This window comes from Zootoca vivipara, chromosome 3 (genome assembly GCF_965207765.1).
Source record: "Zootoca vivipara chromosome 3, rZooViv2.hap1.1, whole genome shotgun sequence".
Taxonomy (NCBI): domain Eukaryota; kingdom Metazoa; phylum Chordata; class Lepidosauria; order Squamata; family Lacertidae; genus Zootoca; species Zootoca vivipara.
In genome coordinates this window covers 238,273-260,852 of record NC_142586.1, presented here as the reverse complement: position 1 = coordinate 260,852, position 22,580 = coordinate 238,273, and the positions used below count along the sequence as shown (strand labels likewise).

Genomic DNA, 22,580 nt, shown 5'->3' with positions numbered 1-22,580 from the left:
GCCCACCCACCAGCCGCGGCAAGAAATGGGGCGGGGGCGCCAGAGCGATCGCCACACCACGACGCCAGGGCGCCTGGCATGCTTAAGACGGCCCTGGTTGCCGAAGTCATTTTTCCTGGAACCCCTTCCCCTTTCTGCCCACTTTTTGTTTTTTAATAAGTGTTTTGCCACATGTGTAAAGCTGAATGTGCACAAGTTAAATGCAAGCAAGTTGTGGGCTTACTGTATACAGTTATCTATATATCTGTATCTATCTCATCTATAAAACCATTACAGTTCCACAATTTAAGGGCTGCCACAGAGAAAGGCCTCTCCTGGAGTGCCATGACTCACTTAAGGGTGGTTACCTTAAGACCTGAGAAGGCCACTAGGGATAGACGGACTCTTGCAGATATTTGGGTCTAAGTCATCTGAGGCTTTAAACCACCTTGAGTTGGACCCAGAAACAATTCTGGCAACCAAATTGGGAAATACCATGTGGAGTCTATTTGAATTTTGTACTACAAATCATTTCTGAAAGAAAATGGTCTCAGTTGCTGTTTTTATACCTTATAAACAATATGCAGGGGGGAGCAGTTAGAAATAATAATTAAAAGTGTTCCGAAGCCATATAAGCGTGAATCATAATTTCATGACATTTCCATCCTTGCCATGACTTAGTCCTACTTGGTTACAAGCCTATATATCCCACAGAATATTGCCTCCCTGGGTTGTTTTTTGTTTGTTGAAGAGCAGCGTATAAAAATAACAATAATTGTAAATTCTAAGACAGGAGACTTTTGTAAAGTTCTCCTTTCAGTGAGCTTGACATGGGCAAGGGTGAGTTTTTGCCATGTCATTCTGTTTTAACCCAAAGGAATATAAACATTGAGCCTCTCTCTCTCTCTCATTATCACTCGTCTGCAGACTGCTGCAAGGCTGGCCAACACAGATCCATCTTCCTTCACAACCATGAGGATCAAATTCCCCATACTTGCCATTTTCTTGGAGGTGGTCATTATAATTTTATTTGGGGTATTTGTAAAATATGGATATGACACAGTGGACAGGAGACAAGTATACCCACGTGAGTGTTTTCTATTTGCTACCTTTGTATACTGGCCATCTCATCAAGTTCTTGAACAAGCCTGCTTGGTTGGTTCGTAAACTTGCTTTCCGGTACAGCGAGGTGCTATTTGCATTGCTGCATCATGGTGCACAACTACAGACTCATCAGCTAAAGTTGGAGAGCTTCTTGGTTTGTCTCCTGGTGAGCATGTTGTACGCCTTAAACTAGTAGCATATCAAATGGCCGTAAAGGTGCAGAAGGCTCTATCTCACTTCTGCTGCACGTTGCTTCTAGAAAGCAGGCTTTTGTGGTGATAATGTGAGACCCATCAAAGTTGTCATTTAAAGTTTTGTTTCTGTTTAGGTCTCACTCCATCTAACCGCTTTGCAGAATTTGGGGATTCAAAGTGTCTTAGGCTTTGTGCATCCGAAATCTTCTGGCTTCAGAGACAACACAGAGGATTCTCATTTACCATTTTGAACTCCTATCTTGTTTTCCTGCCTGCTCACACCCCAAGGGCTGAATGCTAGATTAAAACAGCCAAGACAATATAGGAATGACTATCTTCTAACCACCCTTTGGCTTTAGCACTTTTCCTCCTTCAACTACAAAGTCACTGGGTTTGGGAGCTTTAATTGATGCTGGAAAAAAAACTTACTGTCCTTTAGCCAGGCATAGCTTTTGTCATGTTTCTGCAGTTCATCATCCATTCTGCAGAAGCCTTTCAATAGGATTCAGTAGATATGCATTGAACTGAATTAATTTTATGAATTGTCTGTCCCATAAACAATTAAACCACGATTAATTTGCTTAGGTGTCTGTTTATTTAAGGTGGCATAAAATGAGTGCTATTACAAAGGTACCAAGGACTCATGTAGTGCTCAACCATTTCACAAGTTATAATATGTAAACTTGTTTAGAAATAGAATAGAAATACTTTATTGTCAGTGTACCATTTGTTTACAGTGAGATTAAACGAGCCCCCCCCAATCTCTCAGTCCTTGTTACACTCTGTGTGCTGTCATAAGACCACCAACCCTGAACGTCAGCTGCAATGTTGCTGTCTTCCATTCAGCAGCCTCACGGCCCACTGGTAGAAACTGTTCTTTAACCTACTGGTGTAGCTTATCATGGTTCTATAAGCTTTAAAAGGTGCTGGCCAGGGTGTGAGTCATCCCTGAGAATGTTCCTCGCTCTTCTGAGGCAACGGTCTCCCGCAATAACATCTAGCGGACTCAGGGGACAGCCCACAATATCGTGTGCTGTCTTCACCACCCTCCGTAGGGACTCTCTGTCCATGGCTGTCAAACCAGCATACCACACCATAATGCAGTATGAGAGAACACTTTCTATTGTGGACCGATAGAAGGAAATCATCAGTTGCTGTCCAACCTTGTTCTTTCCGAACACCCTTAGGAAATGAAGTCTCTGTGGGCCTTCCTAACCACCTGGGCTGTATTGACCTTCCAAGTTAGGTCTTCACTAAGATGGGCTCACAGGTATTTAAAGGAAGAGACTCTCTCCACACAGCGCCCCCCCTGGATATACAACGGGACTATCTCCCCTTTCTTCCTCCGAAAGTCCAAGACCATCTCCTTTGTCTTGCCAATGTTTAGGTGCAGATTGTTCTCTGAGCACCATGTGGATACCTTTTGAACCTCCCCCCTGTACACAGTTTCGTCTCCGCCTGTAATTAAACCCAATTATGGTGGTGTCATCAGCAAACTTAATAATTGCAGTAAATGGGTCAGATGAAATGCAATCATATGTATATAACAAATACAGGTATGGACTTAGCACACATCCCTGTGGAATGCCAGTGCTGAGCTTCAGGGAGGTAGATGTAACAGGTCCAATCCTCACTCTTTGTGTCCGATCTCTCAGATTACAATTAATCAATTCCTCAGCTCTATTTGGAAAGTTTTGGAGACCACATGCCCTTACGTAAGACCACAAACAGCCGTGGAAGGTTCAGGTCCCCCACGCCTACCCTCCAAAAAGGTGGAATTTTAAACATATTAATGCAACTGTTATTTTTTAATTCTTTTTATAAAATATATTGCAATATATTCCCAGAAATATGCATCTTTAATCCTGAGTTTGGGGGTTTATCTTCCATATTTGAGAATAGTCTACCCATGTACCTGTTCTCAGAAATGATTGACTGCACTTGTTTTAAAAATATGCTCTGTGGGGAAAGAGAGGGTTCTTCATTGTAGGTAACTGGGAACAAGTGGCCATTATTAGCTTTCAATTTATGCAACCCATCGTGGGCCCAACCCATTGTCTTCCTTTTCCTTCCAGTCTTTCAGGATGTTCATGTGATGATATTTGTTGGCTTTGGTTTCCTGATGACTTTCCTGAAGAAATATGGCTTCAGCAGTGTTGGCATAAACTTCCTGGTTGCAGCCTTGGGTCTCCAGTGGGGCATCCTGATGCAAGGATTCTGGCATATGCACTCCAATGAAATCCGCATCAACACTAAAAGGTAAGGGAGGCATCCTGAGAAGCCCCTGTCACTTAACAGATACCAGTGTCACTGGAAAGCCCACAGGAATTCATAAAAGAGTCCTGTGGCTCCTTAAAGGCTGAAAATAGGATTGCGCTGTAGGCTTTTGCAAACTTGAAAACTGAAGCTCGCTTCATCCGATCAGGTGTCCATGCTTAAACCATTGCTGTCTCCCACATCAACTTGCCCAGACATTAAGATCTGCTGCAGAAGCCTGTCCCTGTCCCATCAGAGGCAAGGCATGCGGGGGGAAAGGAGACGGCCTTTACAGCTCAGCCCCCCTCCCCCCCAAAAAACACTGTTGCTGCTTACTCCTATCTTTTGGGCATGAAGCAAAACTGAAGAAAAAAATCAAAAAAACAAAAACATTCTCCCATTCTCCTGTTTGTTTAATATCCCTCTGATATTGCATAGGACATTCTGGTATTTTAACTATTTTTGTTGTCCTTGCTGTTGTCTTTGCTGTTCTGTAGTTATTTTCTTTTTAATAAATTTCACTTATATGCATTACCAAAGGCAGTACAGCAACACCCTAAATAAATAAACGTGCCAATGTAAAATACCAGTTTATGCATCTTTTGAAGAGGGTTCTACATGAATAAACTTTGTGTTGGAATACATTTGTTAGGCTTTAAGGCACCACAAGACTCTTGGGATTATTTCCTATCAATGCTCCTCCCTGACAGAAGGCTTTTGGGAACTGGCTGAAAAATCCCCCTGTCCAGTTTCATGGTCCTCTGAAAATGAGGAGACGGGTCAGCCCAACACTTCTGGGAAGTGATTCTGAGCTCTGCAGCCTCTTTTTCATGCTTCTGGGAACTGCCAGAATGGTGGCCAAATGCCCAATTTGGCCACTGAGCCAAACGTGCATCTAGGAATCGGTGATCTAAAACCAGGCTCGCCTTGGGTTTGAAGGCTGAATGTAATGTTGGTTTATAGAAAGTAGTCGTGCTGGGTGTTATATTGGGGTGGATGAGTTGAATAGTGTTTATATTCCCTTCTTTTCTCTTCTCTTCATTTCCTCTGGATTTTTAACATTTAGTTTGGACCAAAAAAAGATATTTGATAACAATTGTGGTAACTCTTTTTATAAAATCTAATAAATTTATTCAAAATAAAATAAAATCAGGCTCACCCATGCATCCTCTTTTTGAAGTTTCGATGAGACTTCTAAAGCCACCTTCACCCATCTGGTACTAGAACTGAATTTTATGCAGAAATAAAATCAAGCAAAAATTGATTTCAATAGACCTGCTTAGTTACTATCATTTCCCCATAATGGCAGGAGAAACCCAGCTAGATGGGCGAGGTACGATTATTATCATTAATATTATTAGAACTACCCTTTCAATAGCATTGCCACGTATATTGTAAAAGTCATGAAGTAAATAAATTAGACTTTTACACATATATGAAAGTGTAAAATGAAGCAAGTACAGTTAAAATGAGTTTCACTTGGAGCATATATCTTAACTCAATTCATAGAGCCTCTCCAGGTGATTGCAATTTTCGTGCAAAACTACACAGGTCATAGTCAGCTGCTGCAAGGAATTAATGTATCTTCCCTCAAGGTGTTTCTCTTGCAAATGAGTTCTTTGCATCTTTGCTCAGCACATTTCCCCAGTGCCAAAATGCAGAGGGTTATTGTTAATGAAATACTCTTTGCTACCAGCAGCTCCACTGCTATGGATGTCATAGGCACCTATTAGAGCAGGCATCCCCAAACTTCGGCCCTCCAGATGTTTTGGACTACAATTCCCATCTTCCCCAACCACTGGTCCTGTTAGCTAAGGATCATGGGAGTTGTAGGCCAAAACATCTGGAGGGCCGCAGTTTGGGGATGCCTGTATTAGAGACAGGTCTGCCCGTGACATTGCTACTGGCCACAACCTCATCTCTCATGCGCACACCGTTCCCTGCACTTTCCTGCTGCAATGTTGTGATGTCTATATTCCCCATGAATGCAAAAAGCTGGGTGCATTTCCGCTCCCCATTTTTTAACTGAGACAAAGGAAACAGAAGACAAACTCAGCCAAGCATTCTCCTGGTCTTTTTCCTGCCATGGTGCCAGAAAGGAATTTGTAAGAGGATTGAACCCAAAGGGAAATGTGAGGTTAAAGTACATTTTTGTAGGGTTGTCTGGGTAAGGCCTCGGAGTCCCAAATCAATGAACAATTCAATAAACATCAGGCTATTTTTAAAATTAATTGCATTTGTTCCTTCAAATGGTTCGGGTCCAAACTAGATGTTCTAAGGCAGGGGTTGGCAAGGTTTACCGGCCATGGGCTGGATCACTCCCATGGAAATCATGCCTGCACATGCCTAGACACCGGAAATTGCTTCTGCGCATACCTAGACGTAAAAAATTGCGCCTGTGCAGAAGCAATTTTCGGCGTCTGGAAATGCGCAGGTGTGATTTACAGTATCTGCGTGTGCGCAGACGCAATTTCCGGCGCCACTCGGCGAGTCCCCACACTGCGCTGGTTTAGCACAGTGCATGGGGGACTCGCCGAGCAGGCAGCTTGGTTCAGGGGCGGCTTGTGGGCCAGTAAAACGGTCTTCATGGGCCGCATCCGGCCCATGGGCCGCACGTTGCCGACCCCTGTTCTAAGGCATACACTGCCCCTTGTCTTTTCTCCCTCTCCTCTCCTTGTTACACAGAGTAGGAAGGAACAATGGTTCTCCCTGCCATTAGCAGCCAACATTGTGAACTGCAAGGGAAGGGAGATGCCCTAACCATGTCTGGTTGGGATGTTTTATAAAGAAGAAAAAGATGGACAAGAAACACTGAGTGGGGAGTCTTACGTGTTACTTTTAACATCTGTGTTGATCCTCAGGGTCAACTGTATAATGTTCCTAGTATTGTTGTTGCTGTTTCAGAGTTTACCTGGAGGCCTTTTTTTATTTGGAAGCACTAGGAGCTGTTGGGCCCTGCTCTGGAATCTGCTCCTGGTGCAGACTGGGAGTACATTCTGCACTGGAGAACCATGACTACTTGTTCTTCAAAATAAGAATGGCCTTAAACTTAAGTGCACGTTAAAAAAACCATGAAGGGTGTAACTGGTAGCTGAGATCTTTCATACAGTCCCCATACAGCTTTCAAAGCCACATCTGTTTAGGCATAGGATAGCATCATCATGCCACTTCATCCTGGTCTCTGAACATCTATGATGTCATACCTGACTTTGTTTTTATTCTCCACATTCCCTTCAAATTGAAAGCATGATCAATGCAGACTTCAGCACAGCAACTGTCCTGATTTCCTTTGGAGCTGTCCTGGGGAGAACAAGTCCAATCCAGATGCTGATCATGGCCATTTTTGAAATCGCCATCTTTGCCTGCAACGAACACCTTGTCGCGTCAGTACTAGGGGTAGGAATTTTCTGTGACATATATGAAGCGAGAAAAGTTGTTCACTTATATTCTGCCCGTACTTTATAGTGGAAACATATCCTATCTCTGTTTAGTTTGTTGTGCCTCAAGGCTTTGTGCTTACAATTGTTCTCTGTTTCATCTGCGTTGAAGCTTAATTTGTGCCGTAGTGTCTAGTGGGGTGGGGTCAGGAAAGCAGCTCGCCCCAAACACACCAGCTGCTCCTGAATTCAAGAAGAACAGCAACATTTGACTGTCATTTAATGATCACTCCTTCAGGAACCTTGCATTGATGCTGCCATGCCAAAAGATCCCCTGCAATCTGTCAGAGAGAGAGAGAGAGAGAGAGAGAGAGAGAGAGAGAATATAATGAATAATGAATGTTTAAAATGATTTGAAATAGTGTTGCATGGAAAACCCCTCTGGAAGGCAGTCCTGAGAACTGACATTCTTGCCATGCTCACTTTTACATTTTGGTCCTGTTCACTTTCACATGGTTGAAATCACACCATCAGGGCAAAAGCACAGCTCAGCACCTTGCATGTGCCAATGTTGACCTGGCTTGCTAGGACTGACAAAACGCACTTCCTCCTTAGAAAGAAAATGGTGCATTTTTCTCCCCCATCTCTATCTGCCCATCAGTTTCTAACTCCAGAAGCCTGATATAGTAGTAGTAGTAATAATAAACCTAACAGCTGTTTCTCCTCCGGCTTTAGGAGAGAGGATTATGCACCTCAACAAGCCAACCAACCTCCCCAACTTAACCCCCCTCTCCTATGTAGCCACCAGACATTGTCTACAGACAAGGAGGGAGAGAGGGAGCCTTGCATACTCCATACTTGTGCACTGGCACCAGAAACTTGAAATTAAAAGGATTCGGTTGGAAGGATCCCACGTATTCACAGTCATAGTTATCTGAATTTTTCACTCTCTTATGACGGCAGTCGTTACAGCGGGGGAACTTGGCTTTAAGACAGCAGTTCAGCATGCTACATGGTTAGGATTAACAACTAATTGTTGCAACTAATTATGCTTTTTTGCAGGCCACTGATACTGGTGCATCCATGACTATTCATGCTTTTGGAGCCTATTTTGGGCTAGCAGTATCTCGGGTCATATACCGCCCTGCTCTGAGAGATGGACATAAAAATGAAGGTTCTGTTTACCATTCCGACATGTTTGCTATGATTGGTGAGTAGGAGGATTCTTTCTATTATGAATCAATTTTCATGATACTTTGGAGAAGAAACATATCATACCATGAAGGTGGCCAACAAAAGCGATTTATCATTTGATGCCTTGCCTGGCATTACTGCATGGTCAAGGGTTCTGATCCAGTTATGCCAGGAGACTCGGGTAATTAGGTCTGTATGAAAGAACCACGAAGGCCTGATGCCACATACATTAGGCAATTTTAATTCCAGCTTTTGGATTGATAGAAACAGTTGTCTCACTTCTCCAAGTGATGTGGACTTGTGGCATGTTTCTAAGGTATACGGCTGTACTAAGTCATTGGGACGCGGGTGGCACTGTGGTCTAAACCACAGAGCCTAGGGCTTGCCAATCAGAAGGTCGGCAGTTTGAATCCCCACGACGGGGTGAGCTCCTGTTGCTCGGTCCCAGCTCCTGCCAACCTAGCAATTCGAAAGCACATCAAAGTGCAAGTAGATAAATAGGTACTGCTCCAGCGGGAAGGTAACTAGCGTTTCCGTGTGCTGCTCTGGTTCGCGAGAAGCGGCACTGTCATGCTGGCCACATGACCTGGAAGCTGTATGCCGGCTCCCTTGGCCAATAAAGTGAGATGAGTGCCGCAACCCCAGGGTCGTTCGCGACTAACGGTCAGGGGTCCCTTTACCTTTTACCTTTAAGTGTTCTGGATGAAGTCCAAAGTGCTGCCCTGACACAATTTTTCCAGGCATGATGTAACACTAGTATTGGTGTACCAGTGCAATGATAGTTCAGGTGGTCACATTGGACTAAGTGTATGATAACTGTAGGGAAGAAAACTATAGCAAGATTCCATTCCCAGAATCACTGGTCAAGAGGACCAGGCAACAGAGGATGGGGAAGATCTCTCCCTGGGACCTTTGGGAGTCATCAGAGTTGAGAATACAGGGAGCTACCTGGGAATGGTCTGACCAGCTTCCAATGTCCTTCAAAGAAGACCAGAGGAGGTTAATTAATGACATTCTGCATTTTTTAAAAAAAATTATTTATGTAGGTACCCTTTTCCTCTGGCTGTTTTGGCCCAGTTTTAACTCAGCAATTGCAGCAACAGAAGATGCCCAGCAAAAAGCGATCATCAACACATACTTTGCTTTGGCAGCTGGTACGCTCACAGCATTCGCCACCTCTATCCTGTTGGAAGGCAGAGGAAAACTGGACATGGTAAGCTTTGTCTTGAACACGATGCATATCCATCACCGTTAACAACCACTCATTTATGTAGGGGTTTCTCATTTCTCTACTCTCTAAATTCTGTTCACATTTCCACATCTGTTTGCAACTCAAGAAAGTCATCACAAAAAATCATCAGCATTTGGATTCTCTTAATATACAGATTTTTGCATGCAATTTTGCTTATTGTGCACAATCTTTCTTCTACCATCTGTGATTGGATTAAAGACTTTCTGAGGGATCGGACACAAGCAGTGAGGATTGGGCCTGTTACATCAACCTCCCTGAATCTCAGCACTGGCACCCCACAGGGATGTGTGCTGAATCCCTACCTGTACTCATTGTACACATATGACTGTATTTAATCTGATCCATCCACTGTAATTATTAAGTATGCAGACAATACTACCATAATGGGTCTAATTACAGGTGGAAATGAATCAGCGTACAGGGGGGAGTTTCAAAAAGTATCTACATGATGCTTAGAGAATAACTTGCACCGAAATATTAACAAGACAAAGGAGATGGTGTTGGACTTTTGGAGGAAGAGAGGGGAACTAGCCCCATTGTATATCGGTGTGTGTGTGTGTGTGTGTGTGTGTGTGTGTGTGTGTGTGTGTGTGGAGAGAGAGAGAGAGAGAGAGAGAGAGAGAGAGAGAGAGAGAGAGAGAGAGAGAGAGAGAGAGTCTCTTCCTTTAAATTCCTGGGAGTTTACCTTAGTGAAGACCTCATTTGGAAAAACAATATAACTCAGGTGGTTAGGAAGGCCCAACAGAGACTCCATTTCCTCAGGGTCTTGTGAAATGTTAACAATGTTAAACAACAACTGATTACCTCCTTCTACTGGTCCACAATAGGAAGTGTCCTCTCATGTTGTATCACAGTGTGGTATGTTGGCTTGACAGCCACGGACAGAAAGTGTTTACAGAGGGTGGTGAACACAGCACATTATATCATGGGCTGTCCCCTGAGCCCACTAGATGACATCGCAAAGGATCGTTGCCTTAGGAGAGCGAGTTCTCAGGGACTATTCACACCCCAGCCAGCACCTCTTTAATCTTCTACCCTCGGGCAGGAGATACAGAAGTATAATGAGCCGTACCAGCAGGCTATAAAATAGCTTCTATCCATGGACTTTTATGGGTGAGGGAAAGAGGGTAACTCTGTGAACTACTTACAGCAGAATGAAATTCTGGTTGGCTTGCTGGTCACATCTAATTTCTGCATTACAGGTGACTCCCCACTTACGCAAAGGTGGCGTTCTGGGCCCCTGCATGCTTAAGTGAAATGTGCCCCTGGTCCATAGCTGCCAAGTTCTCCCTTTTTTAAAGGGAAATTCCCTTATGCTGAATAGGCTTCCTCGCGAGAAAAGGGAAAACTTGGCAGCTCTGCCCTGGCCACATGAGGATGCCAAGTCCAGCTTTAGATCAATTATTTCTGCAACTGCATTTTGAATGCCATCTTTGCAAATTCCTTTGCAACTATCCTGCAGTACTAGTCAATTACAGGAAAGGCAAATGGTCTCTTGGTTTTACGGGTGTAATATAACGTGTCGATATGTTGTGCCCCAACAGGTGCACATTCAAAATGCTACCTTGGCAGGAGGAGTTGCTGTGGGTTCCTGTGCTGACCTGAACATCTTGCCTTTCGGTGCAATGTTAATTGGCAGCACAGCTGGATTCATCTCAGTTGTTGGATTCAAATACTTGACTGTGAGTGCTACGTTGTTCTTTTTAGATTTCTCCTACCTTTGATAAGAGAATTTTCACACCACACTGAGTAGGCCAAAATCCAAGCTGTGCTTGATAGTTTACTTAACAGTTATTGCTGTGGCTCATGTTGCCAGGATTCTGCTCCTTTCTGAGTGTGTTTTCAAAGCCAATCAAAGTGAGTAATGGGAAATTTCAATATAATCCTGACTTAGTCTGGTATCTAGATAAATTTACTTTGGTACATCAGGGCCTGCCACAATTAAAGATGATGATGATGATGATGATAATAATAATAATAATAATAATAATAATAATAATAATAATATTTATACCTTGCCCATCTGGCCGGGTTCCCCCAGCCACTCTGAGCGGCTTCCAACAAAACATTAAAATACAGAAATCCATCAAACATTAAAAGCTTCCCTAAACAGGGCTGCCTTAAGATGCCTTCTAAAGGTCTGGTAATTGTTGTTCTCTTTGACCTCTGGTGGGAGGGCATTCCACAGGGTGGGTGCCACTACCGAGAAGGCCCTCTGCCTGGTTCCCTAACTTAGCTTCTCGTAGCGAGGGAACCGCCAGAAGGCCCTCGGAGCTGGACCTCAGAACGGGGGAGGAGACGCTCCTTCAGGTATACTGGACCTGATGGTTGCTGTTGAGTGAAAGTCCCATTCAATTGCCCTCGAGCAGGCCAGCTTCTCTCCTGAGCTTCACACCATTCAGCACCTGAAGGCAGTGGGAATTCATGCCTTACACAATTTGAGCTCTCACACATTCTTTTGAATGGCTGGAGACAGCTTTTGTCAGACTGATTTCCACATTTGGAGTGGGAAAGAAAAACGTCCCCCAGGTCATACCGGGAATTTGCCTTGTTGCAAACATACAGGTGCGCAACTGTTTTTTCTTACCATATGGGGAGACTTGTCCTGTCGGGTGGCAAGGAAAATTGTGTTGGATTCTGAATCAGTAGTTTTACTAAAGCCAGAAACAGCTTCTTCCCATTCCACCATTACTCCTCCCTTGCACGGTCACAGCCTCAAATTCAGTTGTCTAAAGATGTTACTATGTTGTATCCTATCTAGGGAAATATTTTTGAGATGATTAATAAATCACAGAATGGGAAGGGACTCCAAGGGTCATCTAGTCCAACCCCCTGCAATGCAGGAATCTCAGCAAAAGCATCCATGACAGAAGGCCATCCAACCTCTGCTTAAAAACCTCCAAGGAAGGAGAGTCCACCACCTCCCGAGGGAGACCTTTCCAAAATGTAGATTATATTGCAGGATACTGTGGTGTCGTTTTATGTTGTGCAAATTTGCTCTTTGATCATGTAAGACAACCTGTGAAAATAAGGAAGAACAACCTTTATGTTCTTTCTAGATACCCTGCTTTACAGTGACTTGGAAATAACCTTTTGTTTCCTTACAGCCTTTCTTTGCCTCAAAGCTGAAGATTCAAGACACCTGTGGAGTCCATAACCTGCATGGCTTACCTGGCCTTTTGGGAGGCATTGCAAGTATCATTGCAGCTGCTTTACAAGTCGAGAACAAGTGAGTTGCATAGAATCAGGTTCTATCTGCTAGTAAAATAACATTTTTAAATTGGTTGTAAACTAAGTTTTGACAGATGACAAAAATGGCCAAACTAAGAATGTATGAAAAGCTGCTTTTAGATTGCCTTATTGGCATGCAACCACTTTGCCTTTGTAGGAGCAGTGTTAGAGCACAGATCTAATCTAGAGCACAGATTCGAATCATAGAATTGTAGAGTTGGAAGGGATCTCCGAGGTCATCTAGTCCAACCCCCTGCAATGCAGGAATCTCAACAGATCACAAGCCCAAGATAGTGTAGAAGAACAGAATGTTTCAGTTCCACTTTCTCTCATTTTCTCACTTCCCCCCCAATCTTAAGGTCAGCTCTCTACATTCCACATCACTTTTCAATTTACTCATTTTAAAGTCCTTTTGAAAATTGCCCAGAGCTTTATAATGTGTTCCTCTCACTTTGTATACTCTTGCAAGCAATTTTCTCTTACATACTGCATTTCATGTTATTTTCACCAGTATATGAATTCTTATGTGCACTTTCTCCTAATATATTATTTGGCTGGAGAACTTTGAAATGTAAATTTAAAAGAATAACTGCATTTCAATTTGTGTCTTTTTTCAGGAAGTGCAAAAGTAGTTAAGTTTGCTCTAAACTGCAAACTGAACCGAACTTTTGCCCCATACTCACTTCATTCCCTCCCTGAATTAGCACCACATATTTTTAGAGGTTTTTATTGTTTCAAAATATTTTTAATTTTTTTAAAAAAATTATTTGTATTGTTTTGTTACTGGTGTCTTTGCCGTCGTGGGCTCCTTTAGGAAGAAAGGCAGGATTGAAATTTAACAACAACAACAACAATTTATTATTTATACCCCGCCCATCTGGCTGGGTTTCCCCAGCCACTCTGGGTGGCTTCCAACAGAATATTAAAAAACAATAGTCCGTCAAACATTAAAAGCTTCCCTAAACAAGGCTGCCTTCAGATATCTTCTAAAAGTCTGGGAGTTGTTTTTCTCTTTGACATCTGGTGGGAGGGTGTTCCACAGAGCGGGTGCCACTACAGAGAAGGCCCTCTGCCTGGTTCCCTGTAACTTCGCTTCTCACAGTGAGGGAACTGCCAGAAGGCCCTTGGCACTGGACCTCAGTGTCCGGGCAGAATGATGGGGTGGAAACGCTCTTTCAGGTATACTGGACCAAGGCCGTTTAGGGCTTTAAAGGTCTGCACCAACACTTTGAATTGCTCGGAAATGTATTGGGAGCCAATGTAGATCTTTCAAGACTGGTGTTATGTGGTCTCGGTGGCTGCTCCCAGGCACCTGTTCAGCTGCCACATTCTGGATTAGTAGCAGTTTAAGGGTCATCTTCAAAGGTAGCTCCACGTGGAGTGCGTTGCAGTAGTCCAAGATGGAGATAACTGGAGCATGCACCACTCTGGCGAGACAGCCCTCAGGCAGGTAGGGTCTCAGCCTGCGTACCAGATGGAGCTTATAGACAGCTGCCCTGGACACAGAATTGACCTGCGCCTCCATGGACAGCTGTGAGTCCAGAATGTGCAGCTGGTCCTTTAGGGGCGCAGTTACCCCATTCAGGACCAGGGAGTCCTCCACACCTCCCCGCCTCCTGTCCCCCCAAAACAGTACTTTTGTCTTTTTCAGGATTCAACCTCAGGATTCAACAGGTTAGAAACACCTGTGTTTGGGATAAGAAGGTGCAAAGGTTCCTAGGACACACTAGATGGGGCCTGCCCAGTCAGCAGGGTCATCCTGTGGGTGGGAGAAATGTCGACATTCTGTCCCTGTTGCCATTAGCACCAAGAGGGTTCTCTATCCACAGAGAAAGAGTCACATGTTTGCTTCCTTTCATTTATTAGCTGAGTGAGGGGAAATGGATCCGTCAAGAAAATGTCAACATCTTGTAAAGCAAATTATACTCCACTAGTATTCTCCGTTCTCCCTTTCACAAATCACATAGGCTAGTTGAGCTTTCTACAGGTTGGGGGGCTTCTCCCTCTTCCCTTCTTATAAGCAGGATCAGCCCACCCATGAGGAGACCGCCTTGGGTGGCAGGATGCATAGGGGCAGCGTCAGGGATTATTGCGACTACTCCTGAGTAACAACCTTCCACATACCGTACTTGTCTTTCAAAAGTCTTTATTAGTGCACATTATTTACAGTGTAGTGAGCTGTTGGTTTCACGTCTTCTCATTCCGAATCAGAATCCAGCACTGCCCCCTTCCACGATTTGGACCAACATAAAAGCCTCGGGACAGCGAATCTCCTCCCCTTTCTCCTCCTCCTCAATTCCGGAGTCAGGGGGAAGGGTCTGCGTTCTGCCTGTGTCCTCTCCTCTCTTTCCCTCTCCCTCTCTTCCTGCCTGTGGAGCAGGGGCTCCTGGATGTTGCCAGAGGTCTGGCACTCCCTTTCCGTCTCCTGACTTTCCTCATCCGTCCCTTCGCTTTCATGACTGCTTGGAGATGGGCTGTTCTCTATAAGCCCTTCCCCTTACAGGCAGCAAGGAGTGCATTGGACTGCCGCCTCCTTGGCATCCCCCCCCATGCCACCCCTAATGCACCCTCGTGGCAAATTGGAGGCACGCTGGTCCCCTCCAACTCCTATGGAGCAAATGTCAGGGGTTGCCCTCCGGGGTCTCTTGGGCTCTGCACCCACTCAGCATGATTCAGAACAGGCCTCTTCTCCCCCACCCCAATGGCCTTTGAGTCCCATTTCAACTATCTGGTAAGGTTGATTCCTCTCCACCACCCCACTTGCGTCCATTGTAGAGCTTCACTTTCCCCTTCTTTCTTGGCTGGCGGGGGACACCCTTTTGGGCCTTGCCTGCTGAAAGGGGAGACAAAAGGAGTGAACATTGAGCCTGCTCCTTCCTGTCCTGAAGGCAGCTAGGGGACCACTGGATATTGGACAGCCACATTATTTTAAAACAGCTACATGTGTTTTGTGTCCCAAAGAACACACCTAACAAATTCCACTCATCATGGGTGAATGTGATGCAATATGTATTTTATCTCCTCATCCTACAGTTTATCGACTGGTATGCAGGCTGCTGCTCTGGGGTGCTCCATTGCAATTGCTTTGACAGGAGGAGCTTTGACAGGTCAGTAAAATACAGGCCCTTATGGGTGCCATCTGAGGCTGTTTTCAGACGGGGGTTTGTTGTGGGGTGGCTGCACCCCATTTATCTATTTATAACAGCATTAATATGTCATTCAGTTGTAATAAAACCTCTAAGCAGTTTGCAAGAAGTGTTAAAACGATTAATAAAAACAGTTTAAGACCATTAAAAATATTTAAAGAAAAAGAAGAATAAAAGTAAAAAAAACGTTAAAACGCGTCTGCTTCTATGTCTCTGGATAGGCTTGAAAGATGTTTGAAACAGGTGCTGAAAGAGTGCGTGGAAAGCCCAAGGTGGTTTTTTTTGGAAAAACAACAACAATCACTTGCCAATGACATATTTAGAAATATTAAACCACAATCTGGAAACCTCCTTACAAGTGTGTCTGTTTTACTGTGTAGAATCTAGTGTGAAATATAATTGCACTAGGAAGAAAACAGAAGTCCCCTGAACATTCTATTGCTTCAAGTTGAATTAAAATACACAAAGCTAATGTTAAACCTAAATTTTACTTGGGGGGCACAAATTGATGAGATTATAGGCTAATGAGGTTTCTGTGGCATTTCTCCAATATTCCATCTTACTGTTGTTATATAAAATCTGTTATGGGATGTTTCTAACTATGGCTGTCTTCCCCGCTCCCCGCTCCCTAATGCAGGACTGATTCTACATTTGCCTTTCTGGGAGCAACCACCTGATCAGAACTGCTATGACGACTCCGTGTATTGGGAGGTAGGACAGAATAATACAACTGAGTGCATAAAAATAGCATTTTTCTTTCACGGTATCAGCATGATTAGATAGCCAGTGCCAATGTCTCTTTCTGGTCCATCCAGAGCAATCAAGTTTGCTTCCAATTTCTTAATAAATGGCTCCACTTTGTAGTGCTCTTTTCCAGATCACATTTGCCTAATTGGGATTCCCAGGGCGTAGAAAGCTGTGCTGTAGTTTCTTCAACCCAGAGTTTTAGAAATCTCACAGGTTAGAGTTTATTGTGTGGGGATTGCTTGGTTTTCTTCCTTTTTCTTTTCAATAAGGTTTTATTAAAGTATTTAAAAAAACAGATAAAGGGGAAACTCTCCACCATTGTCTCCACTTTCAAATTCTAGGCTAGCTGAACTTTAGTGTGAAGCCTGGTGTCCAGCTTTTGAAAGTCTTTACTGCATTCCTAAGTTACGCATGGGGAGGCTTTTCGTATTACAATTATAAATCGTGTTCTCTATTCATTGAGAGCATGTGTTGCGGAAGGGTGAACAGAAAATCCCCTGGGGTTGCTGGCCAGTTTAGTCTAAATGGCCACGGGGCGATTGGACAGTTTTGTGGCTGGGGGAAAAGTCATGTTGCAAGTTAATGATTGATAGCGATAGCGGGTATAAATTCCTGTGGGCAGCTTTTAGTTTCACTTTTGCCAGTGCAAGAGCAAGAGCCTTGGGGAACATTCGGGGAGAGCTGAAGGGCCCTGACCCACAGCTCCATCCTCTCTCAGGGGGTGTTTATCTACTGACTTCCCTAGATAATTTTGGAAAATATATATAAAAGAATAATATTGGAGAATACTGGGTATTGAAACCTGCTTAACCTAAACCATATATCCCAGTTTCCAGCGGCCCTTTAAAGAACGCTTCACGCAGTATATGCAGTCAGAAGTCGACCTGGCTAAGAAAACACCACCAAGAGCATAGGGAATTATCTCCCTTGTATGAAACCCCTTACTAGCTGTACACTTGTAAAAGTATACAGATGAAAATACAAACGGTTGGGTTTCTTTAACTGAAAAACAAACTGACTCTAAAGAGACTTTAAACTAAAGATAAATGCTTTCTCTCTTAGCAACTTTATCTACCCACATTCCAACCTTCCAACCATTCCAAACCTCCCACAAACTCCCACATAACTCCCATTAAACTACCCAAGAATTAACAGCAAACTAGCTTTATAACTAAACAACTCTCATATTAAGATTCAACTAAGGAATCTCTTAAACTGAGAGTCTCTCTTATTAAGATTCAACTGGGAATCTCTTAAACTAAGAATTAAGTCACACTGAGATATTTAACTGAGAGATACATTCAACTGAGAGGGTGATCTACTAAGAGATCTAACTAAGAGATAAATCAAACTGAAAGATACAGAAAGCTTTCTGGCAGAGCCTTATATACAAGGAGCAGAGCCCATGCCTGTGAGCAATTAACAGAAATCACCGACACCTGTTTCTCTTAAACAGACAGTATTTACATTAGACCGGCTCTAAAGTAACTTGACTATTCAAAAAATCCAACAGATGGCTAGGGATGTCAGATCTGTCCCAGGGCGGGGGACAGATGGATGAACCAATGCCTAAGCAACCACTCACATTTGGTTGTATTTTAAATAAAGTTGTGGCCAAAATAATGCCAGAAACCTTAAACTTAAATTGCTGTGTGATGTGTGAATTATGTCCTGTGACCTTGACACGCAACAGTATTTTCCATTACCCTGTTCTCTATTAACCTCCCATAGAGCTCCTTTGTATCCTTTATTTGGACTCCATAGTGTAGGCACCAACCCATCTGAACCCCATAGCTCACCCACCCCCTGCTTTGCCCTTGTTTTCCCACCCCACAGGTCTCTCTGAATTCCCTTTCCTCCCTCCGCACCTTAGAGAGCATAGCACTCTCTCTGCACCCGAGCCACCACCTTAAACCTCTTCATCTTTCTGACCTCACAGTTCTCTCATGCACATCACTAGTAAATGCCTGGTCACATATAACATATTTGGTATTTTTGTTTTGTTTTTAAGTCAGCTCCTCCCCCCCCCCCCCCGGGCAGCAAATGGCAGATTCAGGACAGCAGAATGTTCATCACTGTGAAGCTGTGATTTTCTTTCAGCAATATTTTAAATTGGTTTCACTCCCATTTTCAATGGACTTGGACAGGCAACTGATGTTCTTCCCACAAATGTGCAAGTTAACTGGTATCTCTTGTTGAAGATTCAGTAAAAAGGCATGTCCCCATAGACAGGTGAAAAAGGATCACATCTTTTGAATTTCTCAAGGGAGGCTTAAAAAGTCAGGCAGAAGACTGCCTTTGGCCCACTTTTAAAGGAAGAGCTCTTCTACATGTTACCTTGTACAGCAGGAAACTGACAGAAATAGCAAATCACGTTTAAAAAAAATGGGATGATACCTGTACAAGGAGTTTAAAGAATGCAGCTAAATCCCCCTGCAAGTTGTCTTTGAAGTGGGTTTCTCTTTTGAAGTGAACTCATTGTTGGAAACTAGTAGCAGTCCGGAGGCGATAGATTAAAATCCCAGCTCTGGAACTTTCTGAACCGATCAACCATCTATCATTGCTCCAACAATCCCGTTTACAGTTTTCAGCAGTAGCTAACCTGCACAAAAACATAACAGTTTAATCTTGTTTGTCACAATGGTTTAAAGGGTTACAAAAAAAGATATTGAACTCACTTTAGATTTTGGTATGTGTGGTGTAGCGTCCTTTGGCTACCAACTAAATTCTATCTACTTGAACATATTGTCTGGTTTCCTTCTAGGTTCCCATTGAAGAGCCATCATGGGAGAGCAGTTATCATTTACCAAGAGAGCCACAGCAAGCTCAGCATTGAAGCACAGAAGGAACTATACATATTTAGCTATTTTCCCAAAGGTGTTTTCTGTTTCCGGTGAAATAACTGGACCATGCATTGTTGTTGTTTTTTCAGCTTATATCTGCTTTAATTTACTGCAAAAATAAAACCAGAGCAAAATGTTTTTCTGGACTAGTATTAATATTATGCACATTCACACATTACAGCACTAGTACCCACTTAACGGTTGTGTTTCTAATGTATTCAGAACCTGGCAGCAAAATAATTTGAGAGAATGTTTACTGATAAAATAAATACGCTAAGTCACAAGTGACTTCACACGCAAGCTGCAATCTCCTGGAGTTGATCACACAGACCCTAAAGTGAAGCCAGATGCTATAATTTAGTGCCTCTTTTCATAGATACTTCATTTAACTCAACTCTTTCCACCATAATATTGGTACTGGGTAGTTAAGTTTAAAAATCCTAATCTGGGCACCAGCTGCATAAAAGAAACATTAGCTATTGATGATGGTGGTACTGAGTAATCGGAAATAGTACCACTGTAGTCAAAGAAACTGAAATACAAGCCATACAATTCATTTGAGACACTTCAAAAGATGGAAAGAGTTAACTCATGACTAGTGCTTTTCCCCTTGTTTTTGTTGTTTAGTCGTTAAGTCACGTCCGACTCTTCGTGACCCCATGGACCAGAGCACGCCAGGCACTCCTGTCTTCCACTGCCTCCCGCAGTTTGGTCAGACTCACGTTGGTCGCTTCGAGAACACTGTCCAACCATCTCGTCCTCTGTCGTCCCCTTCTCCTTGTGCCCTCCATCTTTCCCAACATCAAGGTCTTTTCCAAGGATTCTTCTCTTCTCATGAGGTGGCCAAAGTATTGGAGCCTCAGCTTCACGATCTGTCCTTCCAGTGAGCACTCAGGGCTGATTTCCTTCAGAATGGATAGGTTTGATCTTCTTGCAGTCCATGGGACTCTCAAGAGTCTCCTCCAGCACCATAATTCAAAAGCATCAATTTTTTTGGCAATCAGCCTTCAGCTTTCCCCCTACATATATATATAAAACGTGCCACTGTTGTGTACCACGGAGTTCTGCCAGAACAATAGCACTGTTTGTTACATAGGTTGCACACCACCTCCAATCTCTTCTGATCATTAGCAAGATGCCAGCTGGGTTTCAGGAGCTTAGCCAGGGTCATGTTTCTGTAGGGAATCAAGACATGGCAGAGACTGGTGTGTCTTTAAGAAATTTGGTTCATTTTACACATATTTCAGTGGAGGACTGCAGCACTGCTTGTTCCCCACCCCAGTGCAACATTGGACTCCAAGGCATCTCTGTGCCTCTGTCCTAGTTTGCCTTCAGCCAGCCCCCAATATGGTTCTGACCTTCCACCCCCTCATGCAGTTTTGGCACCTCCTTTTCTTCTTCCCAAAAGCCCTTGCTCAAACCTCAGTTTTAAAAGGATACCTTTCTTCCTGGGGAGGTGTCCCACGCCCCTTTTACCCTGGTAAGCTCCACCCTTCCTTGTCTGATGCTGAATGTCTCACCTTTTATCATGGCAAATGCTCCTTACAGAAGAAGGGTGGAATGTGATTTTTGTGTTTTGTTTTGTTCTGTGAATCTGTTCTGTTTTGGCAAGCCTGTCCAGCCACACAGAAGAGCATGAGGGACAGATTGAGCCCTGGAAGTAAAAAAGACAGGTTTGTTGTATCACACAGATGCATATTTTAGAAAGAGGCAAATAACTAGAAAGGGAGAAGAGAAGGTTAGGGGGTGATATGATAGCCATGTTCAAATATATAAAAGGATGTCATATGGAGGAGGGAGAAAGGTTGTTTTCTGCTGCTCCAGAGAAGCGGACACGGAGCAATGGATTCAAACTACAAGAAAGAAGATTCCACCTGAACATTAGGAAGAACTTCCTGACAGTCAGAGCTGTTCGGCAGTGGAATTTGCTACCAAGGAGTGTGGTGGAGTCTCCTTCTTTGGAGGTCTTTAAGCAGAGGCTTGACAGGCATATGTCAAGAATGCTTTGATGGTGTTTCCTGCTCAGCAGGGGGTTGGACTGGATGGCCCTCGGGGTCTCTTCCAACTCTATGATTCTATGATTCTAACTCCAAATGGCTCAAAAAGAGAACCAAGCAAGATGCTACAGAAAAATGCAGCTTCCACTGGAGGGAATGTCAGGAGTGAACATGGACCACTGGTACCAGACTGTACGGGAAACAGTCCTACTCTAAAAGCTAACCAACAAACAGAAACTCACACAGCGAGACAAATAAAAGAGGATGCCTTCACCCCAGTGTGGCTCCCCTTTATTCTACACACGGCCCAACAATACAACAACGTTACCCACATGATGCTGCCATAATAACTATCCCCCTTCTCCCCCCCCCGGCTTCTCCCCCAAGCTTTTACCGTGTACAACAGCTAGGGTTGCCATATTTCAAAAAGTGGAAATCCAGGGGGCAAAGTTTTGCCCAAAATTGTTGCGCTTTTTCTGAGGGGAAATTGCCAGAAATGACACATACGTTGGGATTTTCCTGGACATTTCAGTCTTTCTCACCTGGACACTGTTTCCAATGGCTATGTCCGGCTTTTTCTGGACATATGGCAACCTTAGCAACAGTGAAGTCTCGCATCGAATAAAGCTGATCTGTAAAAAAAGGACTTCTGTAACCCAAGAAAAACTTTAAGAAAAAAATTAAGAAGAAAAAGAAAAATGCAGATTCCACTCCACCCCAGTCGTTGAGCTGGTTGATATGGCAACATCTTTGTGAGGGGTTCAATGGGAGAAAGTTCAGGAAATACTGGTGCACTTTCTTTTTTTCTTTTCAATTAATTTTTATTAAAGATTTTCTTGGTTTTAAAATGTACATATCTTGTCTCTTTTTCAGGTTGTACAGTCTTTCTTACAAATCAGTTACATTGGCTCTGAGACATTAGTGTTGACTGCAATATAAGGTTGGGGAAGAAGCAGGGCCGTCTTAAGGTCCTCGGGCGCCCTGGTGCAGGGATCCCTCGGGCGCGCGCCCCCCCATTCTTAAAAGAAAAGAAAAGAAGGAAAACTCACGGCAGCCCCCGCACCTCACAGCCGCGCTGTGCCGGAGGCCGCTGGATAAGCAACCCGGAAAAAAGAGGTGCTGCTGAGGCGCGGCAGGAGCTGCTCGCGGCCGGGACACCTCCGAGTGTCGCGGGCCATTTCCGTGGCCCGCCTGCCGAGCTCCGCGCGCCGGCCAGAGACGCAGCTGGGTGAGTGCAGGATGCGGCCGTCGGGGTTTCTT

The 22,580-nt window shown here is 43.8% G+C and overlaps 1 protein-coding gene and 1 long non-coding RNA gene across 3 annotated transcripts; one reads left to right on the top strand and one right to left on the bottom strand.

Annotated features, from left to right (window-relative positions):
* Window positions 1-888: 888 nt before the first annotated feature.
* RHAG (Rh associated glycoprotein) lies at window positions 889-19,461 on the top strand. Of its 2 annotated transcripts, XR_004692290.3 has the most exons (11): window positions 889-1,066; window positions 3,353-3,536; window positions 6,779-6,929; window positions 7,973-8,120; window positions 9,151-9,317; window positions 10,901-11,038; window positions 12,464-12,585; window positions 15,621-15,694; window positions 16,371-16,444; window positions 16,611-16,693; window positions 19,245-19,461. XR_004692290.3 is itself a non-coding variant. In XM_035110396.3 (10 exons), exons 1-10 carry the CDS (start codon window positions 952-954, stop codon window positions 19,314-19,316), a joined length of 1,245 nt encoding a protein of 414 aa, XP_034966287.1. In that variant the 5' UTR covers window positions 889-951; the 3' UTR covers window positions 19,317-19,461. The 2 variants fall into 2 exon arrangements, 1 of the variants encoding a protein (XP_034966287.1); XM_035110396.3 differs by lacking the exon at window positions 16,611-16,693.
* Window positions 18,547-22,579, bottom strand: LOC118082633 (uncharacterized). The gene is made up of 3 exons (XR_004692291.3): window positions 22,370-22,579; window positions 20,844-20,977; window positions 18,547-19,082 (listed from the first exon to the last, which is right to left on the bottom strand). It is a non-coding gene; the product is annotated as an uncharacterized LOC118082633 (long non-coding RNA).
* Between the last annotated feature and the right edge of the window lies 1 nt (window position 22,580).